Here is a 12371-nt window from a genome sequence, read left to right as displayed (position 1 = left end):
CGAAGCTCTGAAAACTACATATGCCCTGAAAATCATGCAATGCATGTACAAAAAGGTCCTTGTTTACATGTAGCCACCACTCCAGATTCATCTTTCAGCAGGATTTATCTTCCATCTTCTTGCACATATTGTTCAAGATGGAATTATTAAGAATTATTTGCCTTTACAAAGACTTTTCATCATCAGTGTGATGATGAAACACCTCTAATGTCTCAAGTTCTGAAAACATCAAGGGAATAACAAGTTTCTCAACTTCTTTTATTACTCTTTTTCTTCGGCCTTGTTATGAAATACCCCAATAAAAACTTTTAGGATAATATATCCTTCATGTGATCCAATTAATATGATTATGAAAAATGAATCTCAGTGATATTTTCGCTTGTGAAAAGTTTGTTATCATTTTATGGACAGAATTCCTCCTAGGAAAGTACATGACAATTAGTTTTCTAGAGGGTTCTAGAAATAAACAGTCTCATTTATATGGATATGCCACCAAGTTGAAAAGAAAATCTATGTATGCTTTCGGTAGTATCCGAGGATTCTGCAGATTAATACATGAAAATATATTAAGATTTTACCTCCAGATTAGTCAATGTCATTTCTCGAAAGACATAAGCAGGATTTCCTTCTTCTGAATGGCAGGTAATCTGAAAATTCCCATATGATGAGCTTCCTGATGGCTCTGGCCAGTACTGATGGCATTTAACCTAAGGTCAACACATTTTTAAAGATGCCTGTGTTTAAATTCAGAGTATAATTTTCATTTCCTCTAGTTTTTATACCTTTATTTGTTACAGATTATTTTGATCATTTTGTAAACACTATTTAATTACTTACCAAATAGACTTTGTTACCTAATTACTGTTTATAAAATAAGGTATCACAAAGATTTCCTGTTTCTCCTTCCAAGAGGACACATGTACCAACTCTTGCAGTTAGCTTAATTGAAGATGGATGCCGCCTTTAACATCCATTACAATTTTTTTAAGACTTTATCTATAAATATTCCATCTTAACACTTGACTGACAAAGATGCTGCTTTATAAATATTTCTGACCTCCAAAATCCTAATCTGATCTTCTCAAAGTACATTTATACGGGAAAAGAACAAACAAAAAAAAGGGAAATATGCAACAAAAAAGTTGCTAAGCTAATGCAGAAAATAAGGATGAGGATGGTGGACTTCAGGGACTCCCAGTCAAGTCCTCAAATGTGAATGAAAACTTCAAACACTGATTTTCTGAAATATGGTTTGAATGCCTAATGACAGAGGTCATTTCAGCTCAAGTGTACTTTTGCATTTCCAACCCACCTGGCGAATCTTTAAGAGCAGCCAGATTTGCAGACTTCCTGCTCCACTGAGACATCCCGGCATGCAGTGGGATAGTGATGTCAGAAGCCTCATGATCAGCTTTAGAGCAGGGAGTCTGCCTATGGGTATAAGACAGATAAGGCCTTTTATTTCATTATTAAGCAGCTCTCTAAAGAACTCCACAAATATCATTATTGAAGGGGTGGGGGAACCTCAGAGAACTGCCATTGCAAGTCTGTTCTTAGCAGATCTGCAAAGAAAACTCAAAGTAAAAGGGCACTTGTACTGAAATTCCCTCTAATCATGTTTATTTGGGAGCAGGCAGCATCATGCAAACATTGAGTCACTGGAAAATGGTTTAAAACCACTGCAACTTCCCTTCAATTATTTTAATTCTATATAGAGTCCTGACCTCACAGCAAGTATATGGTTGTTAAAAAGTCAGAATATGTACAGGCAGCTGAACTACAATTCAAGTTGGTCAGAACAGCCACAACCCACTATAAACCCATCTTCAAAAGAAACCCTGATATGGAGGATTTCCACTACACTATTATGGCAGACAGTCATTTCTGTCCACACACTTAACCAGCCAGTGCTACTGTGAATACTCCAGACTAAACCAAGTAACTCAGGAATTACACTGTGTATGACCACACTTGATTGTTTTGCCTATCTGCAAAGGATAGAACTGCATGAAATCCAAAGCTATTAATGAGAAACTACAGCTTAAACCAAAACCAAACAAGCTAAAAAAAATCACCTGAGGCCTTTTATAGTATCATACACAATTATTTTTACTAATTTTAAGTCTTAATTACTCTATTACTGGTATTCTATTTTAACACATTTCATATACAAATTAAAGGGCAATGATTACTTCACATGATTAAACAAATCTTTATAACAGAATAACATTTTATGGGAAATTTTAAAGTGTTTAAGAAAATCCTTGATAAGACAGCCATCCAGGTATGGGATATTAACCCTAAAAAGCTGTATTAGGCTGCCTTAAAAATTAATCTCACTACATATCAAAGAAGTACTCTATGAAAACTGATGGAACTTCTTGGAGTTCCTTCGTTTGCAGTTTGGAGAAAAAAAGTTCTATGAAGCTAAATTCTAGATGCTTTTTACTTTACAATAAGGAATCAAACAGAGTAGACTGAAAGTATTTGAGGAAATACATGAAGAGTTAAGTGCATTTCAAGACTGAACAAAGTTTAACTATTGGCTGCATTAACAACACCAGAAGGTTTAAAATCTAAGACTCATCATTGCAAAAGAACTGGGAATGCCCTGCTCTTATGAAAAACACTTACAGACTGATCGAACAGTTCTGGTTGGAATGGACCTTTAAAGACCATCCAGTCCAGCCCCCTGCAGTGAGCAGGGACCTCTCCAACTAGACTGAGTTGCTCTGAGCTCCATCCAACATGACCTTCAGCCAGAGAGATGAACATTCACCACCTCTGGGCAACTTGTGCCAGTATTTCACCACTCACATTGTAAAAATTTCTTCCTTATATCTACTCTACCTACACTTTTCTAGTTTAAAACTACTTCCTACTATCCCCTTGACATATATGCCATCACAATATATTCCTCTAATCTTTTAAAGGCTAATCACTAACAGTTTGTTAGAAGATAATGGAAGTGACATCTAAGGAAATGTTTTACTTACTCTGCCCCGTTCTACTTGAGTTGTTAACATCACAACCATGGAAGAGCCTTGCTCCCAAGTCATCTGCCAGAAATCAGGACAAGTGTTCGGTAATGGACCTTGGCAAGCAATGTACTGGTTTATTATTGTGGAAGAAGGGATTTCCATCTAAAAGAAGACAAAGTCATTATTTCAATTCCTACACTACAGCAAATGAAAGTCAGGCATCAGACTTTTACAGTTTAGTAACTAATTTTTAAAAAACCATCCATGACATTAATTCTATTTCTTAAAGGCTAGCAAATATGAATTGGCACAGATAAAAATTCTTTAAGTGTTTCACATGCAAAATTACTACAAAGATTCAAATACACTTTACATATGAACTGACAGTCATGTAGTTGCCATAATGAAGATTAAGGGGTGAAAAAAGAAATTACAGAGCAGTTGGCAAATAATTCCGGGGCAACTATTTCTTGCTCTGTGGCTTTTTGACACTAGCTTTTAAAACACAGATCTCAGAATTTAATATCTGGAGTTTTTTTCATTAAAGTAAGTAGCTGTAAGTTTTCTGTTACTAACAATTAATAAAATAAGAAGCAAAAGAAATTGATACCAAATTAAACTTTACTGTTGTTGAACACAACTGTCAGGAAAGTAATCAGAAAAGAAGAATTAATTGCTCTGGAGAGGGCTGGCTTCAGTTTTCATTTTTTCACATTAAATGCAGGGCTAGACTTTAAACATTTCTGAAAAGATGTGCCACCAACATTATGAAGGAAATATATCTACAGGAAATTTCAAATCACCTGACTAGAGGCTTAGTATTCCAGCCTGAACTAGATTTATAAAAAAAGATTTTTTTAAATCAATTTTTTCATTGAAAAAACTATAGAATTACTTAATGTCAGAAGCACTTCTGAAAAATACTACTCACATTTATATAATTTGCATTGATGTAATCTTCATTACTTTTTAAAATAACCCGTGTAGCATCATCTGAAAATAATTTTAGAAATATGTTACTTATTTAGTAGCCACAGTAAAATACTTTCAGAGCACATATAGACATAGCAATACTTACAAGGCGAAATGTCTCTGTATCTATTCTTGGAAATGTTTTGAGGTAATCTGGCACAAGACATTGTCATTCCAGGCTTTTTCCTATACAATTGCTAAAAGACAAAGCAGATGGTCAGAACACAATAGATGCAATAGTCTTATTATTATATTATTACCTAAATAGAATTTGTTCTAAAAAGTGGTGCTTTTTAGAACATAAACTATAGAGCAACAGTAGCTTCCACAAACATACGTTCAAAAATAAAGCACTATAAATTTAGTTATGCTCTGGGATCACTGAAAATGACCAAGATGTAGCCAAAACTTGGTTAAAGACAAAGTGAACATTGAAATTTCAATCTTCCACTAGATCATTGATCCAGAGAAAAAGTAGTATTGTATAGTGGTAAGTGAACTCACTGATATTGACATCCCACTTGGTCATTTGGGGCAAGCAGATTATGTTGTGTATAGGCATTGCACTTCTTTCAGTTAGAATTTTTGGTTTTTTCCCCAGACATCCTTCTGTATTCCAATAACTTTAGAGCAAATCCTGGTTACCTTGCACTTTTCCTGTACAAAATTGCTTTTGAGAGGTTTCTGCCCTTTCATGCCTTAGTCAAGCATTGCCACTACCTATTTTTTGTGCTACAAAAAATACTAGTGAAACGATCCAGATTCAAAAAAAGCAGTTTAAAAAACTTTTACACATTGAACTTGCTAGGGAGAATAAAACTTATATTAAAGCAGAACTCTAAATAATTTAGAAAAAAAAATCCACTCTTTCTAAATATAAAAGGAAATTCTACCAAAGTTCTTAAAGAATAGTATACAAAATGTATTTTACAGATATATGTTGCAAAATACAATGCTAGGTCTCCATTTGGTGAGGAAATCACAGAATTTGCACTGCTGTGTTTTACAAACCTACTGTTTCCTGCTTTAAGCCACTTGATCTCATGCATTTAAGAGGGATATCACCAAGGCACAAGTCAGAGCTGAAGAAAGACCATGGCTATCAGCAGCTTAATGCCCCACAGAAAATGCACTACTGTTCTGAAATATGTCAATAAAAATCAACCATTTATAAAAAACACAGTTACACTAGCCTTTAACATTAGGGCAGTATTTTCCTTTGGTTATTTTACCTTCCCTCATCAAGAATGCCTACAGAATGTCAACAGCTCAGTGTCATTCAGTTTCTACAGCAACTTAGGTATGGAATGAAGACCTGAGTACAGAACACATATTTTGGTAGACATTCTTCAACCTTCATCTTTATGAAAGTATTTTATTAGTATGTCCCTGATAACCACAAAAAGTGTAAGTAATCAATAGAACTATTCATAAAATGAAAACCTAGGATTAGGTATTCTTAATTTGCACATACAATACAGGATTGATTTTCCCTTGGTTATTTTTCTTTTGAGAGTGTAAGGCAATTGTTTTCCTAAAGGATGCTGACTGTACTGAAATTTAACTGAAATCTGCTTTGTTTAAAGTAAGTGCTATCCCAAAAGAGGTGGAACTGGCCCCCGGCTCCAGGCGATCTGGTACTCACATCAAACTGAGCCAGGACAGTTCCAGTGATGAGCCCCTCTGCTAACTGAATCATGGACTCCCTCAGAGCATTATCATCTTGATGGACACCATCAAGGGGAGATTTCTCAGGGATGTACTGAAAATCAGGCTCGCTCTCCAGCTTCTCTTCCACAACATCGTAGACAGCTAGAACAAGAAAAGTTATGAATGCTCTGAAGATGCTGTTTGACTAAAGTTAGCTGTAAGTCATTTATTTAAAACAGCAGAAACACTGCATTTCTCCTGTAGAAAAATACACACTTATTAGCACATTGATTTTAGTCCCCATCAGCAAGGACAGGAAGCCTTTACTGATCATTATAATCCATGATAAAACTATTTTTTTCTTTGGTGTAACAGTAATTTTAAGTGAAAGCCCATCACTGACAGCTAAAATTTTGATCAAAATTTACATTTTACCCTGCCTTGTCTGATATAACTCTCAAATCTCAGATTCTCACATCATGCCTCTGATATCATTATAGCTGCATTTACATTTTACTTACAATTCACTTAGAACTCATTTTAGGCTTCAGTAATTGGGCAAGATGTGCAGACCACCTGAGAAAATTGCATTTAATACATGGCATTATAAAACTATCAATGCTCTATGTGTGCCTTGACTATAAGCTCAGAAATAATATGCATCCTCTGCTACACATAACAGACATATGCTGTTCAAAAGCCTGTTTTTGAATTATTTTACATCACTACAAAGAAGGAAACTGGCAACTCCTCACTTCTACAACTCACATGTTTTTATCCAGAACCACAAAAATAATCAACATGCAAGGGGAAAGACAGTTTGTTTTAGAAAATGTGCAAACAAAGCTCATAATTTTGTCTGAAAAGAAAGTAAGCACACAAAAGCTGCAAGAGAACTTATACACAGAATGACAGCGGATGTAAGTGGGTAGTGCAAATTAGTGAAAAAGGGAAAAATTTTTATGAGGTGAATGGGGTACTCTGCAAAAGTAATTGCAATTATTTCAATATTTTTCATTCTGCTTTTTCCTCTCCAACTCCACTGTAGTTAGGAGGTGCAGCAGAATTAAATCCAGTGCCCATCTGCTGGCTATGATCCAACAGTGTATATTGTGAATACACTGCATAAGCTTTTATTTAGACTGCATTTTAGCACTTCTACTAAGACTCCTCAAGTAGAAATGTTACCAGTAGTTTTGGACTGTTTTAAAAATATATGGAAGATATTGTATGTATTGACTTCTAATGTCACCTGAACACTGAGTATTTGGTGAGGGGTTTTTTGTTTGTGTTTGGTTTAAATTTTCCTTAAGATAACAATAATAACCCTATGAAATACATTCAATATCCATATAGCTTTCTGGACATTTTTATCAATGAGAGTGAGAACAAAATTTAAATTAGCTCTCTCAGAAATATTTGATGGCTGACTTCTTTATTGTTTTGCAACACTTAGTTACACACAGCTCCTTAGATTATGGATCAATACACTGTGTTGTTGCAATTCCTTTTCAGGGAAGGGAGTTATTTCTTACAGGTTACACATTCCATGCCAGGACACAAAATGGAGCTTAGAAAATGAGACCAGGGTGTGGATTTTTATTTTTAATTATGATGTACAAGCCACTCACCATTGGGTCGAACTAGGAGCACCAGTTCCCCTGAGTGTCTCTCACAGCTAGCTTTAATAAACATTACAACTTGGTCGTGGGTATGCTCTGCTATGTCCCTGCCATTAATCAGGACAACCTGGTCCCCTTCATTCAAACGAGGGACACACAGATCAGCCTGCAAGGTTGAGAGAAAAAACCAAAACCATCTGTAACACAAGCCATTACCAATTTCTTACCTTAAAATAACAACTTAAAGTAACTATACTTGGGCTCTCGAATCCTAACAGCTCTGTTGCTATGGCTGCTGCACTGTATTCAAATGATAAATCCAAGAGTTACACAATCTACAGGCAGTGCCATTCCCATTTGCAGCTGGGAGGTGACTGGCACTGTAATGTATCTTTCAGCAGCTGTTACTCTACCCCTCAGCTGATGCAGAAAGCTCCTCTGTTTGAATCACCCTTTGTACAGGCAATTAAGAAGCAGGATGTTTTTATCTTTGCAGGGAGGGGAGAAACATGGCAAAACCATGTCCAAATCAATTTCACAGGCTTAAATGCTTCAGGTCTGAAATACTGTAATGGTAATGGCAAAAAAACAATGTACAACTCCTAGTAATCCCAGGGAGAGGAATCAGGTGATAAAAATTGTTATTATAAGCATAGTCTAAACATCATTGCAGAAAAGAAAGAGCACAAGCCATCACTAACTATCTTCTCCCTACAGACTGAATATTTAAAGCCAAAACTATTCACATTATTAAATATTTCAGGGATAATAATTAACAAGATACATTTCAGCAAACATTTCAATACTTTCAAAGAGTAAAAAAAAAAAAAAAAAAAGAAAAAGGCAAATAAATAGTTAACTTCACTAACACCTATGGACAGAGCTGACTCCAGTCAGCTGAATACCAGGTCAGTATTTCTGGCAATAAATTGACAAATATTGTGCCTAGTTTGAAGACAATCTTATAGTCACTAAACATCAGTAACAACACACAATCAGACCTGATGAACGATTCATAATGTCTGGTTTTAATCTACATGTTGGCTTTACTCAGCTACATCTGTCACTGAAGTAAGACATTTGCTATTTTAGTTATTTTTAACACTCTTTCAATATGTAATTTATGTGAAATTACTGAATGTCTATATCTAAAAAAAGCAATAAAGCAAAAGTATTTTTAGGATGGCACAGCTCAAGTACCAGTACATACTGAGCATCTGTAATGCCTTGTAATTTTCAGAAATTAAACTTTGTTTCAGCAGGAAAAAAAATACTTTTAAAGATTTACATATTTAAAGATTTGACATACTTTTAAAGATTTAACATATTTAAAATATATATTATACAGCAATATCAAATTCTTACTGCATGTAATTTGCTTTGTTCTGATAATGTTATAGCAAAACCTAATTTTCATAGGCAGCTAGAAAATAATTTATCATTTTCAGTACATCCTTCAAGATACACAGATATTGCTACCAAGTCTGCTTTTTTGATAACTTACAGGTGTTCCTGGAGCTACCCTGGACACTATTACCGGCATCTTCTGATCATATCCACCCTTTAAAAACAAATTAAATTAGTAAGAAATCCCAAATGTCAGAAAATAACCTTAATAAACATAAAGGAAATAGATGTACTGTTACCTTTACATTGAAGCCAAACCTTCCATTTTCATCTGGTTTCATTCTGATCATAACAAGATTGTCATGGGGGACACCACCATTGGGCTAATAGACAAAAGTTATAATACATTAGTATATATTTTGTTCACAGTTAGATTTTGAGGATATTGTCTTTAGTAATTCTGCAGTTTCTTTATCAAATAACTGCTCCTGGACACTTGGGAATATATCAATCAAGAACACAAACATCTTGGGTTTGCAAAAAAAAGGGAAAAATTACACATTTAAGAGTCTTGGACATAGCTAGTTTAAAGGCCTGTTCTGTCAAAGTAAGCTCAAAGTAAGAAAGAATATGAGAAAAGACTAACTGGCTTCATAACTCTAATAAAAACAGCTTACCAAATGGAAATTTCTTAAATTAATTTTAATTATGACCACAGTGAAGAACTGCAATAAGAATGCAATACAATGAAAAGGAAGATAATTGAAGATGTCCTTTTGTTTCTTTTAACTGCAATATGCCAGTAGTAAGCAAGGAAATCCTGGTTCCCTATCTCTTACTCCATTTCCAGTCTACTGGAGTATGAGGTGTGACATATGCTCTGCACTGATTCACCTCTGAAAATTTTAGCTGCTTTCTTCTTGGTTTTATTGGGATGACAACAACACTGTTAAAGGAGATGCCAATAAACTCAGAAATATTAGCTACCTTTTTAATCTGAAAAAAACAACTTAGTGCCATTGAAGTGATTTTTAGCTGGTTCCCATCTATATTTATTTCACAGACTGAACATTAGCTAGTATTTCCACAGTTCCTAAAGTGAGAATGCAAAGTAATAAAGAAATGTGTTTCAAGAAAGTTTTCAATGTTACCAGTTACAGCAAAGAAGAAGACTCATATTCGGAAAAATAAACAAAAAACTTAGAAAAGCAAGTATTTTTATATGTTTGAAAGTTCAGAATCTGGAGTTACTAGGCTAAAGAAGTCTGCACAACTTGGCTCATTAGAAGTTAACTCAGCTGCAGGTGGCTTCTGTTCTTGGTTAAAACAAGACAAAATTCGCCAAATGCATTCATAGTAATGAAAAAGTGAAACATTTGGGAAAGTAATGGCACAAGAGATATTAATGGAAGCCTGATCATATGCCAATCATTTCAGCCTATGCTCAGTGGTGTGGGAGATCAGACAGAATGAACATCTACCCACCTGCAGCATTTGGCAGCTTTTGCGCCACTGCATTTCCCAGACAGAAAGGAAATGCTAATTTCCTGCTTTAAGATGCTATTTTGAGCAGAAGTTTATAATGCAAGTGTGCAGAGAGAACTGTATGCCATCCTTAATGTGTTTGACTGAAGGGATTTGACCACACCTGTTTTCAATTACTTTCAAGTACTTCTGACATTCTCAGACTGGACACTTAAGGATTGTACATGGAGTAAAAAGTTGTCATTCCCATATGTGTCCTACTACCTTTCAACACAGACCCTCCATACATGCAACAAAGAAAATTCAACAGCTTTATGAAGTCAAAATGGTGAGGGGTTTTCTTAAAATATTTGAAATGGAACAGCAGAAGACTTTAGCAGTGCAGGAACCTGAATTCTGGTCAGAAAAGCAATTTTGAAACAAAACAACATTCCAAAAATTTCAGTCATGCTATGTTCCTTCTTCTGCAATCCCCAAAATAAAAAGTCATCAGCAGACCAAATTAGATGTTCAATTAAAACAGTGAGCTGCCTTCAGCGAGCCTGCATAAATGTGTCCCGCTGGAGCACAGAAAACAATCACACTGACAATGCACAGAGAAAAAAACAGCTCATTCACACAGCTGTGTTGGTTTTGCAGAACTAAAAGGAGTTAAAAAAACAAGTGAAAGTTATTTTTGTCAATTTGGTAAAGATAACTGAATACAGAGCAGAAAAACTTGATGACTAAAGTAGTGTTATCTTTCAAAACCGAACAGTACTTTAATGTGACTCAGGTAAGCACTGTCTGAAGACAAAGCTGTCACAAATTTTGTTTCATTATTTAATTATAACAAAAAAATTTACAACATTCCCAAAACGCTCAAAAACTTAAAACTTTCACTTTTGAGTCTTTTATTAGAACCCCAGCTATGAAATGAAACAGGGGCTTTATGGGAATCTTAACTTTGTTGTAAGGCCTAAGAGATCAGAACGCCATAGGTTTACAGTTCAGGACGCAAAAAAAGCCAAACTAAGGCATTTCTCAATATGGGGAGAAATGTTTGGGGAGGTGACTCATACTTTTGAATGCTTGAGGTTGACAAAACTGTTTACACAGTATTTGCTACATCTGGATGTTTTCCCATTCTCCAACACATTTCTTGTCCTATTTACTGTTCACATCGGTATAAAATCTAGAACGACTGGAAAACTTCTGGAAGGATAAAAAACACAAAAGTGATCAGGGAGATCTCTCCTCAGTCACACAACCAACTGACTATCTTACTCATCTCACGCATGCTTGATTATGGAGAAAGAACTTCTGCTCATATTTTTGTATTTGCTATCACAGGCCTCTTGATGCTCTCTTTCTTGGAAATTCTGATGAGAAATGCAACCACAGACTCAAGAAGCTTCTCCTGATAAAACTACTTTAGAAGCTGGTAGGCATTTTCAGGTTTAGCTTTTTAGCTAAAGCTAGATTAAACACCTGCAATGTCTTCTTTAAAATTGATGGTAAATGACTTCTCAAAGAAGAGGTTAGGCAGAAATTTCTGCATGTGCTGAAAAGCTAATGCTCAAAAGGTTTCCAAAGCCATCCCAATGTAGTGATTTGTTGTCAACTGACAAAGCACTACTCCAGCAGCTAGAGTAAAACCAGCAGGAGCCAGTGAAGGAACAGTAATGCTGCAAGGTAATGCACAAACACAGCAGCTCTGAAATGCCTTAGAACCAAGCTCATGTTAAGAAGGACCATCATTCTGGTAAAAAGCAGAATGATTCAACTGGATCAAAAAACTTACGGTGGATTTTTCAGGTGATGCAGGAACATCAAATGTTTCATTAATATGGTTATCCAGTTCTTGCTGTGAGTGTGAATGATGAATTTGGTTCCAACTGTTCTTTTTAAATTGTTTGGGTGGTAATGCTGGAGGCTGCCCATCTATAGGAGTCTCTTGAGATCTAAATACCAAAACAGAAATATGAAGTGGAACAATCATGAGATATTGACAGTTCTTTCAGGGTTGCAAATAAACTGAAAACGTTAGAAGAAACTCAAGAGTTTGAGAGATGGTTATCTGTAGGTATTTTTAGAACCTCAAAATGTAGTGCAGTAGAATATATTGGCAGCTTATAGTTTGCACCTGTTGCAGCATTTTTCTCGACAAGTAACTGTACACAGAACCAGCAAGTTCATCTTTTACCTATAACCTTCTTAAGAATTGTTTTTAGCATGCTTAACCCATTACTTCTGATCTGCAAACACTCCTTTGTAGATTAATAAAAACGTTCTCTGTGTTTTTGTATAATATGGTGAGTTTCCTTTTGTTAAT

General features: G+C 35.3%; 1 protein-coding gene across 3 annotated transcripts in view; it reads right to left on the bottom strand.

Annotated features, from left to right (window-relative positions):
- PTPN4 (protein tyrosine phosphatase non-receptor type 4) overlaps window positions 1–12371 on the bottom strand; it is a 142969-nt gene that overhangs the window by 13228 nt on the left and 117370 nt on the right. For 2 of the 3 annotated variants that reach the window (XM_036387030.1, XM_036387029.2), the window contains exons 16-24: window positions 11841–12000; window positions 8872–8955; window positions 8730–8786; window positions 7235–7391; window positions 5599–5765; window positions 4060–4150; window positions 3913–3974; window positions 2997–3143; window positions 579–707 (exon numbers count right to left, since the gene is read on the bottom strand). In XM_036387030.1, the coding sequence (XP_036242923.1) occupies window positions 579–707; window positions 2997–3143; window positions 3913–3974; window positions 4060–4150; window positions 5599–5765; window positions 7235–7391; window positions 8730–8786; window positions 8872–8955; window positions 11841–12000 (1054 nt within the window). Of the gene's footprint in view, window positions 1–578; window positions 708–1312; window positions 1432–2996; window positions 3144–3912; window positions 3975–4059; window positions 4151–5598; window positions 5766–7234; window positions 7392–8729; window positions 8787–8871; window positions 8956–11840; window positions 12001–12371 lie in introns of those variants that run through there. The other variant, XR_008508494.1, reaches the window with a different exon arrangement.

Source organism: Molothrus ater, chromosome 7, assembly GCF_012460135.2.
Source record: "Molothrus ater isolate BHLD 08-10-18 breed brown headed cowbird chromosome 7, BPBGC_Mater_1.1, whole genome shotgun sequence".
NCBI lineage: Eukaryota > Metazoa > Chordata > Aves > Passeriformes > Icteridae > Molothrus > Molothrus ater.
The sequence above is the reverse complement of the archived record's forward strand: the minus strand, read 5'-3'. Positions and strand labels throughout refer to the sequence as shown.